Source organism: Schistocerca gregaria, chromosome X, assembly GCF_023897955.1.
Source record: "Schistocerca gregaria isolate iqSchGreg1 chromosome X, iqSchGreg1.2, whole genome shotgun sequence".
Classification (NCBI taxonomy): domain Eukaryota; kingdom Metazoa; phylum Arthropoda; class Insecta; order Orthoptera; family Acrididae; genus Schistocerca; species Schistocerca gregaria.
This window is the reverse complement of record NC_064931.1, coordinates 643,866,331-643,891,714: the sequence shown is the minus strand read 5'-3', so window position 1 is coordinate 643,891,714 and position 25,384 is coordinate 643,866,331. Positions and strand designations below refer to the sequence as shown.

The 25,384-nt window shown below is 38.3% G+C and overlaps 1 protein-coding gene across 3 annotated transcripts in view; it reads left to right on the top strand.

The window, feature by feature from the left end:
• Positions 1 to 25,384, top strand: part of LOC126299138 (sodium-coupled monocarboxylate transporter 1-like) — a 332,547-nt gene that overhangs the window by 246,871 nt on the left and 60,292 nt on the right. For all 3 annotated transcript variants that reach the window (XM_049990900.1, XM_049990901.1, XM_049990899.1), the window contains exon 5: positions 8,637 to 8,688. In XM_049990900.1, the coding sequence (XP_049846857.1) occupies positions 8,637 to 8,688 (52 nt within the window). The remainder of the gene's footprint in view (positions 1 to 8,636; positions 8,689 to 25,384) is intronic.

Here is a 25,384-nt window from a genome sequence, read left to right as displayed (position 1 = left end):
AGGACGCATCAATTGCATACACACCTAAACAACGTCTTAAACTCAAGAGAGAACGCAGGAAATAAGCATAGCAGAAATCCAAAAGGTGTTTTTATCCATGTGGGAACAAATTCGCTTCGAACCAACAGTGAGGAAGAAATTGTAAACCACACAAGGAACCTCATCCGAACGGCCAGAAGACTGTACCCGAATTCCAGAATAATAATAAGTGGCATTGTGTACAGGAGATCGGTGAGTGACAGCTATGTGCAGCGAATAAACGGCGATATTAAAGAACAGTGCAATAAGCTAGGAGTCGTTTTTATTGATCCCAACAAATTTCTAAGTGCAAAGTGTCTTGCCAAAGATGGTCTACATCTGAACAGGTTGGGCTCAAAAATATTCAGTAAGATGTTCTTAGATACTTGCCAGATCATAAAAAATAAGGGAAACTTATAAGTAGTGATGGGGGTGAAAAAACATGTGTAGCATTAAGAAAGAAAAAACCAAACCATTATCTGGCAAGAAATATGCTAAAGCCTGTAAGAAATAGTCAAAGTAGGTATGTTATCCACTGGAATATAAATGGCTTAAACACTGATGCTTCTAATAATAAAAGCTCCAAAATAGATGAATTGGAAATCATTCTGTCAGAATATGCAAATATTAAAGTTGTTTGTTTAAATGAACACTGGTTGACTGAGGGGACAATTAAAATTCTGAACAAAATAGGGAACTTCAGATTAGCAAGTAGCTTTTGTAGAAGAAACAAGTTACGTGGAGGCTCATGTATACTTCTACACAATGACATAAATTATGACACCAGAAACTGTTTTAATTATTTAAATGAAGAATGTGTGTTCGAGAGCTGTTGTGTAGAAATAGTGGACTCGCTAGCAAATGTTATAATAATCTCAATATACAGAATTCCAGGGACATCAACAACAGAACTATTCTTATCTAAGCTTCAAATTATGCTAGAAGACCTTTGTAGAGAAACAAAGAAAAAAGTTGTAATAGCTGCTGATTTTAATATTGATATCACATGTAATAGTAGCCAAGCTTCAAGGTTCACTGACTTAGTTAAGAAATATGGTTTCAAATTGAATTTCTTTGAATCTACCAGGGACAATGGGCAATCAGCAACATGCATTGACAATGTTCTAACTAATTATGTATATGAAGATGTGTATAAATTTTGTGTAGATCTAGGTATTTCAGATCATTATGTATTGTTTATTGAGCTGCCACAGACAGACACAAACATTTCACATACAAGAACCCATATGAGCAGGAACTTTAGCAAAGAAAACTTGCTAACATTTAGTGAGAAGCTAAGAGATAAAACATGGCCTTTTGATTATGGTAACTCAAGTGATAAAAACTTTGAGAAATTCCTAAATAGTTTTCTTGCAGACTTTAATGAAACATTTCCACCTAGACTCTGCAGCAATAAGATAACAAATACAGTAAAGTGGATTACCCAGGGCATAAAAATTTCCAGTGTAAGGAAAAGGCAACTGCACAGAGAACTAAAATATAATAAAGATATAAATTTCATTAAATATGTTAGACTCTATAAAACCATATTTAAAAGAGTTGTCAAGGCAGCAAAACAACTGGCAAACAACAGGTTAATTTTAAATCATAAAAATAAGACAAAGGCTGTGTGGTCAGTCATTAAATCTGAGTTAGGTGTTAAAGCCTGTAACCAAGAAATTCCAAAAATTGACATTGAAGGAAAAACTGTTGTAAATCCAACTCAAATACCAGAGTACTTTAATGAATTCTTTATAAATGTAGCAAAATCTGATGTAGATGTAGCAGATTATCACAACAAAGTAAATCCCTTTGGCCTAGGCAAAAACTCTGAAAACTTTACAAAATTCTCAAAAGTTTCTTTTGAGGATGTAGAAAATGCTATTTTAACATTAAGAAACAAAAAATCTGCAGGTTGGGATAGAATACCCACCAAAGTTATTAAAGTGGTACACAATAGAATTGCAAACCCACTAGCTCAGATAATAAATCAATGTTTTGAAGAGGGCTGTTTCCCAGAGGTACTGAAATATGCTGAAGTCAAACCACTCTTCAAGAAGGGATCAAGAGAGATCATGGGAAATTATCGTCCTATCTCAATTCTCCCAGTCCTATCTAAAATATTTGAAAAACTTGCTGTTGCTCAAATCCAAAACTTCATTGCAAAATATTCTGTTATTCTAAACAATCAATTTGGTTTTCAGCAAGGGAAAAACACCGTAGATGCAGTTAACAGTTTCATTGAGAAAATAAGTACGTCATTAGACAAGAGAAATAAGGTGGCAGGAATTTTCTGCGACCTCACAAAGGCATTCGATTCCGTAAACCACGCATTGCTTGTTTACAAACTTGAAAAGTATGGCATTGGCGGCAGTGCCCTACAATGGCTTAAATCCTACTTATCCAACAGAAAGCAAAGAGTTAGCATTTCTTCAAATGGCGCATATTATTTTTCTGACTGGAAAAAAATTACTCAGGGTGTTCCACAAGGCTCCATATTAGGCCCAGTCCTATTTCTCTTTTATGTTAATGACTTACCATTAAATATCAGCTCCCCATCAGTTCTGTTCGCAGATGATACTTCTGTCTTAGTTGAAGATCAGGATTCAGAAAAAATTCTCAAATCTGTGATCAGTACCCTCAGTACCTTAGAAACTTGGTTTCAGCTAAATGGGCTGAATCTAAACATATCTAAGACTCACGTGATGCAGTTAAAAACCAAACAGTCAAAATGTGAGCAAATTAAGATTGTACACAACAACCAAGTTACAGAAGAAGTTGACTCAGTCAAATTCTTAGGTCTAAAAGTAGATGAAAATTTGAGGTGGCAGGCACACATTGAATACCTTGCAAACAAATTGAGCAGCTTTGCATTTGCAATGCAAATATTATCAACTGCAATGGACATTGACACGTGGAAAGTAGCATATACAAGCTACTTTGAATCCATTATTAGGTATGGTATTGTTTTTTGGGGTAACTCGACAAACATAGTGCGGATACTAAAAATACAGAAAAAAATCATACGAAATATGTGCACTGCCAATCACAAAGAACCATGTCGACCATTATTTAGGAAACTCAAAATATTAACTCTGCCATCCTTATACATATATGAGATTATTATATTTTTGTACTCCAGACGCGACTTATTTGAGGGAAACCATTTTGTCCATTCACATGATACCAGAAACAAAGAAAATTTTATGCTCCCCACCCACCGCCTCAGACTGTTTGCCCAGGGACCTCAATACATGGGAATGAAAATTTTTAATAAATTAAAAGGGAACAAGTTGATGCAGATGAATTTAGGTTCACTTAAAAGAAAGCTATATGAGGTACTGACAATGAAGTGTTATTACTCAGTGGATGAATTCATGCAGGACAATCTGGAAATTTGAGCTGGGTACAATGTGTTACATGTTCCAAGAAATATCCTTATAGTGTTGTTATTTATTATAGTGCTATCATTAATTAATGTAAAAATCATTGTAATTGTTTTATAAATTTTTGACATGTCTCCTGTACGCAAACCAAATGGATTGCAAATGTACGTCATGAGATGAATAAAACACAATTCACAATTCACAATTCACAATGGGAATTACTTTCCAGGTCAATCAGTTACATCTTCACATGTACAGGGACATGTTCAACTGAAACAGCAAATGGTCTCAGAAACATATGTAAGATTGGCAATGTCCTCAAATTTTTTAGGAATCTATCCTAGTAATTCTTTCAAGGCCATACTGAATTCTTCAGACCTCATGTTAATAGCAGTTAGGTTAGGGAACTGGAATGTGTTTGCCAGGAGGTGTCTCTTCTTTAACATGATTTCCTTTTTAAATGCATCCACACCAAATCAAAAATTAGTTGCATCTTCAAATTTATTACTGTGGGCAGTGTGCACTTAAGTCCACTTAAAATGTGAGATCTGCAATCTGTTCCAGATGTTCCAATTTTCAGCCCTACAATTCTTTTTCCTTCATAAATTCAACAACAGCGAGTTTTAAATAAAAAATTGTTCCACATATGCTGCTTAACTGAACCAGTGCACTTTGCAGTAATATACAAAGTCTCCATACTCTTTGTTCTGTTCCATCAAAATCTGTTGCAATGGAATAATGCATGAGACTTCAGAACTTTTACTATTCATATGACCAGTTTCTTTTCATGCTGCATACCTGCAAAATTAGCACAAAGTGTTGCTTGAAGTACAGAACAATGAGTCTCATCTGTTGACTGCTGTAATTTTTGCTTCTTCATTGTGAAGTAAATCTATAAATTCTTTCTATAACATCATTTCACAGCACATTTGCAGTATCTGTCATTTACTTGACTGCATACTACACATTGAGAATTCTCACCCGTCTCTTCTGTAATTCCCATACATTTTTAAAGGCTTGTAATGATAGATTGCAAGACTGCCTACTTTTGTGCAAACAGCCTTTAGCCTGTGAATATCCTTCACACCAAAAACAAATAGCAGAAGATAAATAGTCATTCTGCTGAGCTGAAGAGAGTTGTGCTGACCAAAAGATGTTACGCAGCAGTACTAAACGAAATGTGCTGGAATGGGTACCTCCCCCTGATGAGGCAGGCCAATACATGACCAACATGCAGCCCACACACCTGGTCCACATGAAGTTTGTCACACCATGACAGGCCTTGGTTCAGAGCCTTACATGAGTAAATCAGAAAGAAATTTGAATTACGTTTAGCAAAAATCTGAGAAAATGCTAACTTATTAATCTGAAAAGTAGAAATTTACATTCTTTTATCACTAAGAAATCTCTAAATGCTCTGTAATTACTGCCCATTGAATTAAATGAAGCAATTCCAAGAGTCAGTCATGTATCATTCTACCTTTATACAGGGTGTTTCAAAAATGACCGGTATATTTGAAACGGCAATAAAAACTAAACAAGCGGCAATAGAAATACACCATTTGTTGCAATATGCTTGGGACAACAGTACATTTTCAGGCAGACAAACTTTCGAAATTACAGTAGTTACAATTGTCAACAACAGATGGTGCTGCAGTCTGGGAAACTCTATAGTACGATATTTTCCACATATCCACCATGCGTAGCAATAATATGGCGTAGACTCTGAATGAAATTACCCAAAACCTTTGACAACGTGTCTGGCAGAATGGCTTCACATGCAGATGAGATGTACTGCTTCAGCTGTTCAATTGTTTCTGGATTCTGGCGGTACACCTGGTCTTTTCCCCACAGAAAGAAGTCACAGGGGTTGATGTCTGGCGAATAGGGAGGCCAATCCACGCCGCCTCCTGTATGTTTCGGATAGCCCAAAGCAATCACATGATCATCGAAATATTCATTCAGGAAATTAAAGACATCGGCCGTGCGATGTGGCCGGGCACCATCTTGCATAAACCACGAGGTGTTCGCAGTGTCGTCTAAGGCAGTTTGTATCGCCACAAATTCATGAAGAATGTCCAGATAGCGTGATGCAGTAATTGTTTCAGATCTGAAAAATGGGCCAATGATTCCTTTTTGAAGAAATGGCGGCCCAGACCAGGATGCAGGAACGATGGGACTGCAACATGGGGCTTTTCGGTTCCCCATATGCGCCAGTTCTGTTTACTGATGAAGCCATCCAGGTAAAAATAAGCTTCATCAGTAAACCAAATGCTACCCACATGCATATTGCCGTCATCAATCCTGTGCACTATATCGTTAGCGAATGCCTCTCGTGCAGCAATGGTAGCGGCGCTGAGGGGTTGCCGCGTTTGAATTTTGCAGGGATAGAGGTGTAAACTCTGGCGCATGAGACGATACTTGAACATTGGCGTCATTTGGACTGCAGCTGCAACACGGCGAATGGAAACCCGAGGCTGCTGTTGGATCACCTGTTGCACTAGCTGCGCGTTGCCCACTGTGGTTGCTATACGCGGTCGCCCTACCTTTCCAGCATGTTCATCCGTCACGTTCCCAGTCCATTGAAATGTTTCAAACAAATCCTTTATTGTATTGCTTTTCGGTCCTTTGGTCACATTAAACCTCCGTTGAAAACTTCGTCTTGTTGCAACAACACTGTATTCTAGGCGGTGGAATCCCAACACCAGAAAAATCCTCTGATCTAAGGAATAAACCATGTTGTCCACAGCACACTTGCACATTGTGAACAGCACACGCTTACACCAGAAAGACGACGTACAGAATGGCGCACCCACAGACTGCGTTGTCTTCTATATCTTTCACATCACTAGCAGCGCCATCTGTTGTTGAAAATTGTAACTACTGTAATTTCGAAAGTTTGTCCGCCTGAAAATGTACTGTTGTCCCAAGCATATTGCAACAAACGGTGTATTTCTATCGCTGCTCATTTAGTTTTTATTGCCGTTTCAAATATACCGGTCATTTTTGAAACACCCTGTAAATGTACAATTTAGGCAAAATATATTTTCTTACTAACTGGACTCTGAATTGCAGTGCAGATACCATTCCACAAAATCTCATCAATTTCTCATTCTAATTTGATTAATGTCTGACAGGCACAATATTACTACTTACAGTTCACAGAAAGAAAAAGTACTGCGTGTCCAGAATTATAGTTTCTGTTCCAAAACTCTGCAGAAAGGGAACCACTACTCAGAATGACATCAAAGTTTAACAGCTTATTACTGAAGCAGGGAGAAACACCATGGAAAAAATAAAAGAAAAATATTAACAGCAATTTGATGAATAGATGGTGCTGTAAGCTTCAAATTATGCACACCAGCATACATGTGGCACATGGCTGTTTCTTATTTTGTGTCCAAGATGTCTAACATGGCTGTCTCCATGAAGGATCATGCAATGTTGGTAAAGCTCTTTTACAAGAATGGAGACTGTGCCAGTAGGCCTGCAAAAGTTCTTTGCAGTCAAGGTTATGAAAAAAGGCCTTAGTCTGATGTCTGCTAAGGGTCTGGAGAAAATGATGACAAAATTTGTAACGACAGATTTTTTTGAAGTGCAGTATGGCAAAGGGACGAAAGCAGTTGATCTGATGTCTGTTGAAAATGTGGCACAGCATTGCAGAAGGGGGTCAAGAGATGATGTGCAAATATGCAGTGCATGGAAATAGCCTGAATGTTGGACAGGCCTGTGAGCACAGTGTATAAAATCCTACTAAACATTCTCCATTGCTATCCATACAAAATCACCCATGCTTAGAGTTTGCTTCCTGTTGACCTGTTAACAAGACAAATGTTCACTCTGGAATTTCTTGCTCATATGAATGTGCACAATGAATGGCCATGGAAAATCCTGTGGATGAAGCCATTTCCATCTCCAAGGACATTTCAATATGCAGAATAACAAAATATGGGCTACGAAAAATCCATTCGCACGCTAACCAGTACCACTTCATTCTGCTAAGGCGACTGTGTGATGCAGGTTGATGGCATCTTTTATCATAGGGTCATATTTTATTGAGCAGATTGTGAACATGTGTGACATGAATTAAAGTCCACAACACATGGCAGTGGCAAAGTTCATTGTGCGGTGATGTACGTCACAGGATGGGGGTCAGGGTATGTGTCCATCAGTTGCACAACACTAGCAGCAGGTGCTGGCCTGTAAACTGAACTTGCACTGTTATGGTCAATCACCTGCAAAGAAGTCCTGGGGAATGACCATGGTGCACTATTAGTGAGGATATGTCTGTGGCTAGTATTCATGAGCGTTGTAACAGGTGTGGAGGACTGCTAATTTATACATGTTACATGTTGTGGTAATGGTGGCATTGTACACGGCACCATAGTAATGATCGCAGGAGCACACTGTGAATGAATGTTCAGCTGTGGAGGCAACCTAACCTGTCAATTCAGATTATGATCCCAAGAAACACTGTTCTGAATGTTGCGTGAGTTGAACTGCACACAGTGATGAACACAATCCAGTAATAAAAATCCTGAGTCCATTGTTCTTGCCAGAGGTGTAGAAAACAGGCATTGTGATGAGATGAACATCTTTTGTGACATGGGTGTAGTGCATGGACTGTAGTCAGCAGGAGAAAATCCAGTCACAGGAGACATGATGAATACATCTGCAGAGTTGGTTTGAGTTTCCATGTCCATGAGGAAAGTGTTGTGTGGAGAAGTCATGGTGGCAAACAATCACTTGTAGCACAACGAACTGGCATGGGAGACATGGAATGTGCTCAAAATTCATAATGGGGTCACCACTGTGGGAATGTGATGGGTTACTATCTTGAATTCAAACACTTCCACTTTATATTTTGATACAGATGTATATTTAAGTACAAGCATCTACACATGTATATTTAACCACTCACACAAACAAACTGAATCATCTCAAACTTTTCATTCAAAGAACTCACAAGTGGAGAGAGAGCCCTCATTTGTGGGTCAATGTTTATATTGACACCGTAATGTATTATGGTTAAGGAGGTTAAGAGAAAGCCTAACTCAGCTGCAAATTCTATGTGGAATCTGACAGGGTTTCCATCAAGATCTAGAGCTTTGTTCAATATTTCTGTTTTGTAATGATATTTTATCATCTGTGTTTAACTAACTAATTTTTATATTTGCAACAAAGTTTGTAATTCAGTGGAGTATGTTACTGTATTTATCATTTTCTTTTCAGGTACTATATTTAGCACTAGTACTTTATGCACCTGCTGTTGCTCTCTATCAAGGTAAGGAAATAATTCTCAACCATAAAATAATACCTCATATACTAACAAAAGGTATTGTATGTCAAATCTCTTCATGTCAGATGGAAACAGATCTTTAAACTAACAAAAGATATTGTAAAACTATAACGTAACTGAATAGATAAAAGATTTATTCATCAAACAGTGGCAGTGGCACATACAAAAGTTAAGTAAATTTGCAACAATCAGTGTGTCCTTCTGATCCCATCCAGTAACTCTCCCCTGACCTGGGGTTCTGGGTAACTTTTCCAAACTCTCCTCATTTCCTAAACCTCGCCAGTCCTTTCCTTCATCCATTTTCCTTCCACATCAACTCTCTTGCCAGAAGAAGGAGCCAAATGCTCTGAGAACTTGTAAATTTTCTTAACTTTTATATGTATGTGTTCTCCTGCTGCTGCTTGCTGAGTAGATTTTTTAACTGTCCTGTTACATTATAGTGTTAGGAATTCAAAATTGATTTTTTTATAGACATACTGCAAGCAATCTCTTCAACTCTGTAACTTTCCACTTTTATTAAAGGCTTATAATACTTAATACTCTTTTTTATTTAAATTACAAGAAATAAGAATGGAGAAAGATGGAGCAAGTTGGCTGTTGAGGTAATAAATCAATATATAACGTGTCTCAACAGATGCTCAGCATGTACAGGGTGAAGTATTTTCAGTGGTAATATATTTGCAGAGAGGTATATAGTCACAGGCTTCCTTTAGGCTTTTGCTGCTCAAGAAGTATGTTTGGTTCATAGAATGATTACCAGTGCTTATGTGACTCAGACAATTTTCACATTCACTAAGATAGCTGTATGGTTTTATTCAGTATGAACCACAACCCACATCATTAGATTAGATTAGTACTTGTTCCATAGATCATGAATACGACACTTCGCATTAATGTGGAACATGTCAGGTTGATAAAAGGTGTCTATACAAGATATTACGTTAGACAAAATATTACATGAAACTCAATTTTTTTTTCTTATTTGTGGGGTTGGGAAATTACCCACTTACTCTATATCTAAAAATTCATCTAAGGAGTAGAAGGACTTGCCATTAAGAAATTCTTTTAATTTCCTTTTAAATGCTATATGGCTATCTGGCAGACTTTTGATGCTATTAGGTAAGTGACAAAAGACTTTTGTGGCAGCATAATTTACCCCCTTCTGAGCCAAAGTTAGATTTAACCTTGAGTAGTGAAGATCATCCTTTCTCCTAGTGTTGTAGCCATGCACACTGCTATTACTTTTGAATTAGTTTGGATTCTTAATAACAAATTTCATATATAGATTTCTAGCTCTTTAAATAAGTGTCTGCAGGATGATCTTGGATGAGCTCCAGCAATTACTCTGATTACATGCTTTTGTGCAATGGACATTCTTTTACTCAATGATGAGTTACCCCAGAATATGATGCCATACAAAAGCAGAGAATGAAAATAGGCATGGTAAGCTAATTTACTCAGATGTATAGCGCCAAAATTTGCAATGACCCTAATGGCATAAGTAGCTGAACTCAAACGTTTCAGCAGATCCTCAGTGGGTTTTTTTCCTCCAGTTCAACCCCTCATCAATGCATGAACCTAGAAATTTTGAATATTCTACCTTAGCTACCGATTTCTGATCGAAGTCTATATTTATCATTGTCTAGGTTGTTATGAGTGTTGTAAAATATGAACTGGTCAGGATGCTTTTGATCCTATATTTTTCATACAGACACAATAATTAAAGGCTAAACTCTGTTAGGATGAATAACAACACACTCACAAAGAAAAGTATGAACTTACTGTTTTTCATGAAGAGCCAAAGCAATTGGCTAACAGTATTTCATGAAGATGTGAAGGAAATTTGGCATAATTGAAGAAATCTTTCAATGTAGGACAAAATTTTGAATCATAATTATAATCACTCATTTTCTGAGGAGTTCCTTTGGCAAATTATTGGATGGACAGTAGAACAACCGAAGAAACACAGCAAACAGATGAAGAAATAGTGGTGGAGACTGAAACACATCCCCTTATGGGGCACAACATATAATAAAACATTTCACTATACATACTTTATGTTTTATACATAGTGGCCTCAGGATGTTTAACACGCCAGAAAAAAATACACTATTCACATTTATGAAGGAGCTGATAAGCTTTTGTTCCTTCATATTTTATGCATGCTTAGGCAGAGAGTTATTGCAGATTAACTACTGCATGCAGTGAGTTTTGCCAAAATTTAATGACAGTGAAGTGGCTAGAATTAATTTTTTCATACTCATGGGAATTTTCATTAGATCTTCCAAAAGTTATCCTTGATTTTCCACTATTTATGATAATCCTCATCTATTACAGGCGCTCCTTCTTCTTGTAATGTTTATCCACTAATGGATGTTTGAAATCGCATTTTCCATAACTTCTTGGTTACTTGCAGTGTAATTGAATATCATTTAGCCTCGTCATTGGTCTAACATTTTGCAACCAAGATCTCCTTTTTTTTATAATGCCTTACTGCCTTCAACTGGCTTTAATAATCAGCTGCAAGAATCAGTTTTTTTTTTTTTTTTTTTCATTCAAAATTCTGCACAGATCTAGGCCATCTTTCTCTCCTTGATTAGTCTGGACACATCTTGTTCTCTGCTATCATGCTTAAGGATTTTGTCATTTGTCATTCTCACCATCCACATACTCTATGATACATCCATGCCTCAAAAGCTTCTACTTTATTGATGATGTTTAACTTTAGTATGTAACCTTCTAAACAATAAAAAATAATAATTAAGTATATCAATTTATGAACTTTAAATGTAATTCCAAGTAAAAAACCTCAAATTTAAGAATGCTTGATGAGCATGTTCAGTGCAGCATTTTACTTTGCTGTCAAATGACCTATTTTCAGAAGGCCATTTGTAAGATATTTAAATTTGTAAGTCTTTCTATGAGCATTGCTTTAAATGTTGTGCTAGAGTCTTGAAATAAGTTCATATTAATTGCAATAATCATAAATTTAGACTTTTTATACTTATATTAACGCCTATAGATAAGCATGTTACTGATCATCGTTAATATTCATGTTATCAAGCTTGCATCTCATGTCAGATATTTCAGAGCAGCATTTACAGAGCTTGGCAAACCCATCTTATCAATAATGGATGTAACAGTCTTCTTAGAGAACTTTGCCAGACTACAGATGTCTGTTACCAGCATATCATTTATTCAGAAGGCAATCTGCTCCTCTTCATCTATGGTCCCACCTGTTTCTTTTTTCATTATATTCCATAATGTCTTCATATTATTGCCTGATGTGGCTGTTTTCTTCTGATAGTGCAGCTAATTTCATAATGGTAATAATTTCTTTTGTATCCTACAGTATAGCTTGTAATAAAGTGCAGAATATATATCAGACCTGTTTCTTACAGACTGATACAATTCCTTCAGTTTTATTTTTGTCCTAAAATATATCTTTATTCCTCAATATTTTTAACCCTAGTTTAGATTTGGTTGCTTTTGGGAGAAAATAATTGCCATGTATGGTTAAGTCCATATTAACAAATGCACTTTATTTCTATCCATATTGTGGGCATTTTAAACATCTTTCTAGTTGATGTCTTTGAGCAGTATCCTAAAAATTCAATTTTTGTCTATTAACCACCCTCTTGGATTCTGATTTAGTAGATTTTGCATCCTGATAAATATGAATACTTAAAACTGGGAAATGTGCATCATCAGATGAGAGGAAATGGACTATGGTTTTATTCATTAGATGTGTCTACAAAAAAGGGATTAATGGCTGTTTTTGAACAGTTAGCTACATTGACTGGAATCCTTATGATGGGAATTATGCTTCTCATCCTGTCTGCTAAATCTGCTATAGAGTTGAAGCAGCATGGAATGACATGCCCATATTTGTCACCCAAGCTCAGTTCAACTAAGTGCGCAAACAGGTTAGAGCTCTTGATCCTTCCAAATGTGGCACCCTTGTGTACTAAATTGTACATGCAGTATATTTATTTATTTATAATTTTTATTTGGTACTGTGACATCTTGTGCAGATACAGGAAAAGTGAAAGTATAATGCAAATATAAGCATAACAAATTTTCCACACAAGGACAATACAGAAATTAACCATGATTTCACATTTATTACATGTATGAATTTACTGCATGTATGAATGATATCCCACAAATGATTCCTACAGACAGTACGGTTACAGTCACTACAGAACTTAATGATAATTACAACAATGAAACTTAGTGATGTTTACTTGTTTACTTCTTATACAGAGTGGTCCATCTGAAGTTTCGGATGAGATTATCTCAAAAACTATACATTGGGTAAAAATAGTGGGTAAGACAAGTTCATAAGCTCAAAGGGGGACATCAAATGATACCATATGTGACACCCTGCCCCCACCCCCTTCGGGGGGCGTGGGGCAACTTTTAAATCTTAAATGGAAACCCCCATCTTTTATTCCAGATTCGGATTCTCCATAAAAAAGCTATCAAGTTTTGTCTGAAACATTTTTTTAAACCATTGACAGATGGCGTTGACATTGAGAAAAATTAAAATTGGGGAAGAACTCCAATTTATTTATAATAATCTGAGAAGGATGCATAAAATCGATACAAAATGTGCACCAGTTCTTTCAATATGCCAAATTAAGCCATTTTTGTACAAAATGTATCCTACCAACCACAGTTTTTGATGGAGGAAGGTGGAATGGTATTAAAATCCCATTAGTGAACTCTTCACAATTGCATTACTCACCCGACTGTGGTGCTACCATGGCCAAACTGCGAACAATGGCTCAATATAAAGGTCAGTGGAATGGGATCAGACATCACTTCACTTTCAGAGTGTGAACAGTAAACATTCAACTGACAAAAGTAAATTATTTGTTAGCAAAACATGGCTCACTATCCTCCTATGGAGATTGTTGATATGATGTTAATTTTAGGTGAATGCCATAACAATTACACTGCAGCTGCACAAATGTATGCAGATCGTTTCCCAAACAGACAGCACCCAAGCGAAAACATTATTTAAAATTGCACTCAATGAGCTCAAAATGGATGCATGCACCATGCACCTCGTCATCACAAATACAATGAAAATGACACTCTTACCCTTACCGTTCTCACCTGTGTTCAACTAGATCCTGAAATTAGTAGTCATGCGATTCAGAGACAAACTGGAATACCAAAATCAACTGTTTTGAGGATTTTGAAGGCACACAAATATCATGTGTATCATATCACACTGTCACAGGCATTAACACTGAAATATATGCAAATATGCCTGTATTTCTACCAGTGGGCCTTGGAAATATAAGAGGTGACAACGATTTTTTTAGATATGTTATGTTCACTGATGAAGCCACATTCAAAAACAATGGCGAATTAAGTCATCATAATTGTCATTATTGGTCCCCTGTCAATCCACACTGACACAGACCCATTGACAATCAACACAAATGGAATTTTAAATGGTTACTTGATAGGACCATATTTTTTCACCAAAATGTTACAGGGAAATTGTTGGAATTAATGGAAGACGTTGATTTAGAAGCCAGGCAATGAATGTGGTTCCAACAGAACAGAGCAGCTCTCCATTATGCTAAAAATGTGAGGAACATTTTAAATTTACAGTACCCTGGTCAGTGGATAGGAAGAGGTGGACCAATTCAGTGGTCTCCACGTTCACCAGACCTAACATCTCCTGATTTTTTCTTGTGGAGTTATTTAAAAAATATTGTTTATGAAAGACAGCCCACAACCAGAAACAATATGGAGCAACTCATTCGAAGAGCGTGTGCAGCCATACCACGAGATGTGCTGCCCAAAACTGTGGACAACTTTCACAGACGATTGACTTTATGCATTGGAGCAAATGGGGATAATTCTGAACAATTTCTTCATGGCTAATTTCATTAATTAAACATCCCAAATTGTGAGAGGCAAGGGAACGCACACTAATGAAGCACCTCATGAGAACATCATTCTACTATGTCCATGTCATTGTTCCTGGGTAATGCTAAAAGTAGGATACAGTACATTTTGTACAAAAATAGCTTAATTTGGCGTAACAAAAGAATTGGTGCACATTTTTTATAGATATGATGTGTCTTTCTTGGATAATTCTAAATAAATCAGAGTTCTTCCACAATTTTACTTTTTTCTCAATTTCAGCTCCATCTCTCAATGGTTTAAAAACATGTTTCAGACAAAACTTGATTACTTTTTCATGGAGAATTTGAATCTGCAATAAAGGATGTGGGTCTCTATTTAAGATTTAAAAGTTGCCCCACAGCAATATGACAAAGGACATTGCAAAGTACACTGAAAAATACAGACACTGCAGAAAAGTATTACATGCCTAGATAGGCCATGACAATAGTGAATAAGTCTCTCCCTGTGCAGAAATTAAAGCAGCTGTGCAAGTACAGGATGGGGACACATAATGACAAACAGAGGTTTAGGTCAATCTAGGAGAGGACTTCTACAAAAATACAGAAACATCATGAGAAATTCGTGGAGGCGTGTTCTGTCTGTGCAACTAAATGGAAGACAGTTTGTTTTTTGTCACACATGTTTCTCTTTATGTGTTTATGAAGTATTTGTTTTCTAGTGTAGATATTGTGTTTAAAGACCTCAGGGCCTCTGCTCAATTAGCTCACATTTCTCAAGACTGGTTTTGTGAGCACGAGAATGAACTGTTCCATTTCCCCTGACCACCATGGTCACCAGATCTCAATATTATTATTACACATTTTTGGTGTACTTTTGAAAGAAGGATGCGTGATCACTTTGTGCCTTCATCATCATTACCTCCACTTGTCAATATTTTGCAGAATCAGTGGTGCAAAATTCCCTTGAAAACTATGCAGGATGTGTATTTATTCATCCTTAGACAACTGAAATCTGCTTTGAATGCCAACAGTTTGCTTACACTATATTAGGCATGGTAATGTGTTGTGTCTTTGATGTTTCCATATTTTTGCCCCCCCCCCCCCCCCCCCCATGCTGAGAGCATGCCCAACACTGACTGACATGCTGCTGAGGCAAGGAATCAGACGCAGCCTCTGGCCCTACAGAAATACCAGACACTGCTACCCAGCTGTAAAGCAAGAGCTTTTCATCAGCAGTAAATGTTGTAAAAAATCTACTTTCACACAGACAAGTATACTTGTTCAGAGCTATAATTTTGTATAGTTTTCCCTTGTTATACAGATTTCACCCTCAAAAGAACCTGTAAGTACACAGATGAGTAACCATTCAGCCTATATCACATATCAAATTACATAGAAATCTCTTTGTTAACACACCTTTATACCCTTTAATTTTAGTAGTACATTATATTTCTGTAATAATCCTTCTCCTTCAGTATTTCTTGGAATGAGATGTCTGTAAAATGGACCACAACATTTGGAAATCTGAATGGCATTTTCCTCTATTTCATTTCTAAGGAAATTTTTTTTTAAAAAAAAATAGTCCTAAAGCTCCTATTTCTCCATTAAAGCTTCTCTGCAAGGTGAAGAATATTATCATTGCAATATAAATTTAATGACAAATTAAACTTTGTGCTATACTGGAACTCAGATTCAAGTCTTTGCTTTATGTGAACAGTACTTAGCCATATTACTTTGATTTCAATTTCAATGTGCCAATTTGTCCCTTCATGCTTTTCTGTTGCCACTCCTCTTTGTAAAGCCTAATGATGGAAACTGTGTGCAGTTTGTGAAGCAAGACAGAGTTAGTGGAAGATTATTTTTGTAAATAATGAAAGAAGATTAGTGTGTAAAAACCCACCATCAGTGTGGTCATTAGAGAGATATCACTGTTTTGTCAGTCAGAAAAAAAATTATTGGATAGCTCAGTTCATGCAACAGTGCCTATGAAAGCAATGGTCTGGTTCTATATACAAGTCAAGATATTTTCATCTGTTTATAAAGGTTCATATTCAGTGCCTACTCTGTTACTTAGAGAGTGTTCACATTATTGTTTGCAAAAAAAGATGTTTCATGATAAAGAGTGTCACATTGCATAAATTATAATTAATCATGCACAGTTTTACCTGTATGTCGAAATGCTTAATTTCTATCTCCTAGTCTTTAGTAGGTGTTACTAGTAGTACAAGGAGTAACAATTTACAACAGTTATAGAAGATCATCAAATAAAACAAAAAAACTGTTCTTAGTTGTATTTCTGTCTAGTTTAAAGAAGAGTGTTAGTGGGATCCTTCAGCAACAACAATCAGTTCAGAAATTTAGACCCAAGCAAACAGATTCATCATCAGTACTCAATCAATTCGTAACCACTTATTTTCTCTTCACCTTGGACTTTCTTAGTTACCTTAGCTGCTTGAGAGATACACCAGATGCAAGCTCCATTGTTACATATTAGTAAAATATACAATTTGTATCAATGTGTAACCAAGTTTAAAAATGTTTCCCTAGAAAAGTAAGCGACATCAAATGCTTATTGATAATGTCACTCATAACTGTGTCAGTTACATAGAAGTGTTTATTTACAATAATATTAAATAGATACGAAATAGGGTTTACTATTTATTTATTTATTCATCCAGTAAATCTGTACAGATTGTGGGATGTCATTACATGTCACACACACACACACACACACACACACACACACACAGAGAGAGAGAGAGAGAGAGAGAGAGAGAGAGAGAGAGAGAGGTTACAAATAACTTCAAAATTTATTTTAATAGTACAATAAATTCATTATATTTGATCTTGCTTTAGCAGCAGTAGTGGTTTTTGCATATTCTTGCTTCATGTCTGTTGTAATTCACATGGTTTAAGAATACTGACACTGAACAGAAGCTGTGATCTAATAAAAATGCCCTTAGGGACTTGTGAAACAGAGAAAATGGAGAGATAACTTTAATTTTTTGTGCAGACTATTGTACATTTGTATTGCACTATTTGTACTAGAGGTTTTAAAGGCTGTTAACCTTACTGACTGAACATGGTGTTTGTCTTTTTGCCTGGTATTATGTTCATGTACATTACAGTTTTATTTATCACTTTGATATTTTTCCTCACATACTTACAATTACTATGCATTATAAACTGAAATAGTGAACATCTGGATGGTTTTTACTCAGTAACAAAATGAAAGAAGGGAGGTCAAAATGTAATGTGTCTGACTGATACGAGTGAATGAAATTCCTTGAAATTGTCAAACAGAATTTGAATATGAAATTATTTGAAGAATTACTTAAATGAGCTGATGCTTGCATTTGGTATGTATTTTATTTAAATCTCATTCATACAGTGGAGACAAATGAAGGCAAATAAAGGAAAAGGGAATGTTAAAGGAAGCTTAGGATGTCTTAACTGTGGGACAGAGACTTTGTCTAGCGTTTGAGAAAAGAAAGAAAACTGCAATCTATTGAAAAGAAGTGACACTAATAATAAGAGGAAAAGTTTTAGTCTTCTATGGAGGCTGAACTGACATGAATGAAGTCTCTGCCGTAGCACTAAGGTGAGTCTGGTTGCCACATGACTAGCCCTGATGCTGAGGCTATAACCTGAGTGAGGTGGCACAGTAGTTAGCAAACTGGACGTGCATTTGGGAGGTGACAGTTCAAACCAGCATCTGACCATCCAAATTTAGTTTTTCTACTGTTTCCCTAAACTATCTTCCCTGTCCTTCCCTAGTCCAAACTTGTGTGCCATCTCTAATGACCTCCTTGTTTACCAGGCATTTAACATTAATCTTCTCCTCTTTGTTGTGACTCGCCAATCTTTCAAAGTGTCACCGCGCAGTTACATGTGTTCTGTACGTGCAGCAATGCCACCTAAGTGGCCTTGGCCAGTTTACTTGATCTGTGACTTTCATGTATTGATCTTCCTTGAAATATATTTGTTCAACTTGAAGTTATAACAATTGGTGACAAGATAGTGATATTTCTTTTCCATCATTTACCCACATGTTTCCATGGCTACTTTAGAGCAACTATTGCAAGGTCTCATAGAACAGCAAACACTTCTCACAAATGTGATTCATGATTTCGTTGCAGCATCAAATGCAGGGCGTCTCTCGTCGTCTCTACCTACTTTTCCTCCTTACGACGAGACGGTGGAAGATTGGTCTGATTACAAAAAACGTCTTCGACAGCACTTCTTGGCATTTCGTGTCTCTGTTCCTTTCACAGATTTCACCTCAAATGTATTGGTTGTTGTTGCAATTGGCTCCTTTGAAAGAACCTGCATCTTTGTCCTTTGCTGAAATGTGCTCACTTCTGTCCAAATATTTTTAAAAGCAAACACATGTGGTAGCCTCTTGTGTTGCCTTTTATTGTTGTCAAAAACAACCGAATCAATCCTATTGCACTTGGGCTGCTGAACTTCACGGCCTTAGTAGAAAGTGTCAATTTGTTACTGAAGTTCACAAAGAATCCTAAGCCGATTCCATGGTGTGAGATGCTATTATCCGATCGGCGCCCAACAAAGATAGGCAGCATGACCTTCAGTTGGCAAATCTGACTCTAGACAAAGTCCTATCCATTGCTCAGTCCTTTGAAATTTCTCACGCTGCTAGAGCACAAATAGAGGCATGGGGCAACGTCGGGGAAATACAACCTCTGTGTGATGTTGACGAAGCGTGTGGTGTGTCTCCGCCGGCCGACGTGGCCACAGTACGCTCCCAACTGCAGCCTCGGCCTAACCGTAAACAAACCTCTAAGAAACTGCAGCAAAACCCACGGCAACTTCCTTCATGTCCGCGGTGTTTTACAAAACATTCATGAGAATATTTGTCCACAACGTTGGGCTGTGTGCCACAAATGGAAAAAAAAAAAAAGGGTCATGTGTCATCCGTTTGCAAATCCAACCACATACATGATGTTCATGAACATGATGCTGATTCTGATTCTGTGTTGTCTGTCAATTGTACTTCTTCCCTTTCAGGGAAGTTATTCCTCACTGTCCAAATACTTGGTCAAGATGCTCACATGCAGGTGGATACTGGTTCTGCTGCCACTATCATCAGTTCTCAGACGTATCTTCAGTTGGGCTCTCCAATCCTGTCACCTGTCACTAGGCAATTACGGACTTACAATAAACAGAAGATTTCTCTCTTGGGACAATTTGATGCTGAAGTATCTTACAAATCTGTCGTTCGCACTGTTCCAATATTTGTGGTCAACCATAGTAACGCGGAGAATCTTTTTGGTTTCGATACCTTTCGCATTTTTGGGTTCTCCGTAGATGACTCTGTCAATATCATCTCTGATGCTATTCCTTATGCTCAATTGGATTCCTTGTCGACAACATTTTCGTCCCTCTTTTCTCCTGGGTTAGGCCATGCAAATGACTTTGAAGCTCATATCACGCTCAAACTCACTGCTCGGCCTAAGTTTTTTCGGGCTCGGCCCATTCCTGTGGCCCTTCGTGATCAGGTCAAACGGGAGCTGGATCGTCTCACTGCTTCAGGGGTTTTGCTTCCTGTCACTTCCAGTGAGTGGTCTTCTCCTGTCGATATCGTTGCTAAGCCAAATGGTGATATTCGTCTCTGTGGCGATTTCAAAGCCACTGTAAATGCTCAATGCCTTATCGACACTTACCCTATACCTTGACCTGAAGAATTGTTCACTAAACTTGCTGGAGGCCAGTATTTTTGTAAACTTGACCTGTCAGAAGCTTATCATCAACTTCCTCTCGACGCTGCTTCCCAGCAGTTTCTAGTCCTTAAACGCCTTTCGGCCTGTATCAATACCAACAATTGCCATTCAGGGTTGCCAGTGCCCCTGCTCTCTTTCAGCGATTCTTTGAACAATTATTGCTCACTGTCCTAGGTTGTATAAATTACCAAGACGGCATTGTTGTCACTGGCTCCACCACTGACGAACATCTTCAAAATCTCCACACACTTTTTCATGTCTTACAGACTGCCGGTCTTTAGTCTAATCTTCTAAAATCAAATTTTTCAGGCATCTATCACGTACTTGGGGTTTCAACTCTCTCGCGATGGTATATGTCCACTTTAGCAAACTATCACTATGATCAGTGCCCTTCCTCGCCCCACATCTGTTCAGGAACTGCAGGCCTTCTTGGGGAAAATAGCATACTATCACAAGTTTTTACCTTCTGCTGCTTCGGTGGCTCAGCTGTTGCATCGCCTGTGGCATAAAAACGTGCCTTTTCACTGGTATGCGTTATGCAATGCGGCTTTACAGAAATTGAAGACTAAGCTGAAACAGGCCCGGTGCCTGGCTACTTATTGACCTGGCCAACATCTTGTTCTTGCCACAGACACCTCTCAATATGGGGTCGGTGCAGTCCTTTTTCTGACGGTTCTGAACAACCCATTGCTTATGCCTCCAAAACGCTCATGGATGCCCAGAAAAAGTATTCCCAAATTGAAAAAGAACCTTTGGCCATTGCTTATGCTCTTCATAAGTTTGGTGTTTTTCTCTATGGATCCAAATTTCATCTTGTTATGGATCACAAACCACTTGTTTCCTTGTTTCATCCATCAACGTCACTTCCCGACATGGCTGCACACCGCCTCCAGCACTGGGCTCTTTACTTGTCTCGTTTCATTTATGAGATTCATTTCCAGCCAACGGCTCAACATGCTAATGCTAGTGCACTGTCTCACCTTCCCATGGATCCTGATCTGGCATTCGATAGGGGCAAACTTTTGTGTTTCCACCTGGCTGTTGCCGAGCAGTGGGTTGTGGACGGGTTCCCCATCACCGGGGACCAGCTGGCAGTTGCTACGGGTTCTGACCCTACCCTCTCCTGGGTTTTATGCTGGATTCAGAAGGGTTGGCCTGATTGTCCATCTGCTAAGACTTCTGATCCGTTGTGGAACTACTACACTTTGTGTTACTGCCTCAAAGCTAGGGATGGTATTATCCTCCTTTCCTCCGAAAATGCTTTGTCGCGCGTTGTGATACCTGCGTCTTTGCATGCTTTGGTCTCGCACCTCCTTCACCAAGGGCACTGGGGTGTCTCTTGCACAAAATCTCTGGCGCGCTGTCATGTGAACTGGCCTGGCATCGACTCTGAAATCTCACACATGGTCGCTGCCTGCGGCGCTTGTGCGTCACAGGCCGCCGTCCGGAAGTCATCTTTGTCACCGTGAACTTTGCCTGAGAAGCCCTAGGAGCGTATTCATGCTGACTTCGCGGGACCTTTTTTAGGTACTTATTGGCTTCTTGTTATTGACGCCTACTCTAACTTTCCTTTCATTGTCCGTTGCACGTCGCCTACCACCGCGGCAACCACTAATGCTCTAGTTCGCATTTTCCCTTTCGGAAGGCCTTCCCTCTACTCTTGTTACTGATGATGGTCCGCAATTTGCCTCATCTGATTTTGTGGATTTTTGTGCCTTCATGGCGTCATGCATGTCACGGCCCCTCCATTCCATCCACAGTTAAACGGTGAGGCTGAACGACTGGTCCACACATTTAAGGCTCAGATGAGGAAACTCCTGACTTCTTCTGCTGCTGATGATGTGCTTCTCCAATTTCTGGCTTCTTACCATTTCACCCCCATGGTGACCACAGCCCGGCTGAGCTCTTACATGGCCGACAGCCCCGCATGCTACTTCATCTTCTGCGGCCTTCCACCGCACGGCTGCGGGTGCCTTCACTTGGCCGGTTCACTGCCGACGACCTTGTATGGGTATGGGGATATGGCAGGTGGCCAAAATGGAGTCCTGGCCGCATCTTACGACACTGTGGCCAACACCTGTATGAAATCCAAATGGACACGGGTGTTGCAGTGCGTCATTCGGACCAGCTTTGGCCTCGTGTGCCGGCAACACCTGTTCCGGATGCCGCTACACTTCCTTCGGCTCTACCTGACACTCAGGTTACTGGAATCTCTCATTACTCACAATGCAGTCCTCTCACCATCAAATCGGTGCCAGCTCAAGAACTGCTGCAGTGTGCTTGATCTCACTCCAAATTGTATGTTGATCCTTGATGACCCATCCATGATGTGGTGCTGTTGGAAGTCATGTGATCAGTCGATCTCCTTCCTACCGGCCAGGTAGGTTTCAGCACCTGGAGGCACCTAAGTGTTGAACAGTAATGTGGACCACACAAGGCCCTGTTGTCAGTTTCCACATTGAAGTTTGGTGTCATCAGCACTCCACGATGCAGTGTTGTTGGAAAACAGCCAGCTTCTCCATCAGCAGTGGTAGACAGCGAACAGTATGAAGTTCATCAGGTGAAAGCTGTCATCTCAGGTACACCATCAGCTGGTTCATACACTGTTCTGGAGTATCTAGGACATAGATTCGCTACAGTATTATAACCATGGAGTTGAGTGCTATTGATCCCAATGGTCAGTTCCTTGAGAGCTGAAAAACTTGAGAATTTAAAGGGAGTTAATGTGAGGCTATGATGTGATGCTCAGTTTGTAATGACTACATGTGTCCTTCTTATTTTGCTATATTTGCTTTACAGGCTCTTAACTACCATATAGGTACTCTGATACTGGTTCTTATGAAATAGGGACAATTTCCTCTGGCATATCTTATGAGTTAACAAATATGCGTCTCATGTTTCTGTTGGTTTTCTGTGCCATGCTATTTTCTGCTGAACTCATCCTCCCTCACTTGGCATGGTGTTGTTACACGCCAAGGTCTGCAACACATCACTTATTCCCAGGTTCTGTCCCTGTCTCTGCCATGACTACACTTTTCTTGTAGCAAAATGAATAAGTTTTAATAAAATTTTATAATTTTCAACCGATTACTATTCTGTGCTGCAACACATCCCTCCTCTGAAACAAAATTCATCCCAAATTTTCCCCATTTGATTTATTACTACTTAGTTAATACATGCCTTATGTTTTTTAAAAATTAGTTTACAACTGTTTCTTGTGTTGCTTCGCTACCAAAGTCTTGAATCTCAGCTTAATTTATCTACTTTGTCATGTTGCCCTGGTTAATCGTGTTATTTATATTTTCTTCTTCTGTTACTTATTACTGAGTCCATACCCACTCTACAAGTATCTGGTGACTGGTTGCCTCATTTGAATGATATATCTTATGCTTTATACAAAAGCAAGATTATACTCGTCATTGATAAACTGCAAATGATTGTGTTTTGGCTACATTTCTCATGATTCTGACTGAAATTTGTCCTTTTCCTGTAGTAATTAATTCATCTATTGATTGTAGAAAAACTGAATCTAAGATATTGTTAATAAACATTAGGTTTTGATTAGATAAGATATGTGGTGGTCTATCTGGCCAATACAACATTGGTCAGGGCACATTAATCATTGTTGTACCCATGATGGTAACTGGAGGGTCGAATTGACTTCTTGCTATCTCAGAGGAGGAGGAGGAGATTAGTGTTTAACGTCCCGTCGACAACGAAGTCATTAGAGACGGAGCGGAAGCTCGGGTGAGGGAAGGATGGGGAAGGAAATCGGCCGTGCCCTTTCAAAGGAACCATCCCGGCATTTGCCTGAAGCGATTTAGGGAAATCACGGAAAACCTAAATCAGGATGGCCGGAGATGTGATTGAACCGTTGTCCTCCTGAATGCGAGTCCAGTGTGCTAACCACTGCGCCACCTCGCTCGGTGCTATCTCAGACCTCTTTTCATTAACGAACAATCCATTGCCCTACAATTATAGTTTCATTATCCTGGTTGGTTTACCATTTCTATAGCAAGTGATAATTACTGTTTGTGGTGCAAATATGGAGTAAAGCCAGTGATCTCCAGTTTTTTTTAAATTTTGTCTTAGGTGCTAAGACATTTTTCTTACACTCTCCTGCTTCCATTTTCCCCAGAAACAAATGTATTTCATGTGATTTGCTGTTCATCTTTCTCACCCTTATTGGACAAATAATTACATTTTCTCTAACACAGTCTTTGGAATTTGCTACCGACATGATGACATGATCATGCCTCCATACATAAACTAATAATACCTCATTAGTTTGTATCTGTATCTATTTCCTGAATGTACTCCATTTAATTGGATGTGTATGTACTGTGTGACACTGGTACTGCACATTTATTCCTGCTGCTGGAAATACAATTTTAATGTTCAGCCTAGCCTGATCAGTATCTACTCTTACATTAGATATTCCATAAAATAATGCTATATTCTTACTTGTTATAGGTACAAAATGTTGTAGTCCCTCTGGAAAAACTCTTTGTGCTTACTGTAATGCCATTAGTACTTCATGTGAATTTAATAACATTGAACTCAATTGCCCATGAACAGCATGATGTATTGCTTCATGCAAAGTTTTGACCTTGATTCTTGTGTCGTTTAATCTATCTGCTAAACTTTGTAATGCTGTAGCTATTAAAACTTTTTTCATCTAGGCTGCTTAACTGGGTTTTTATTATTTTCTGTATCACTATTTAAGACATTCCTGATGTTACATGGATATTGTTCTAATTCTGTTGCTAAGTTTCATACTGGTTTAGTAACAAAGAGTATTCTTTGCTCCATGTTCTCTGTATGTGTTGCATGCCAATCTACTTTTGTTTTTGTTTCTTCTCCTAACTCTTGTACATTTCCAATTGTACTGTTTAAATTCTTGATATCTTCATTATCTGCTGTTCTAAGCACAGTTTTTAACAGTCTCCCTCCTGCACCTGACCAACCATGTTTTTTGTTTTTGTTTTTTATTAACATCTGTGGTACAATTTCTGTTGTCTGCTGCAGCTGAGTCCTCAGTTTCTCGTA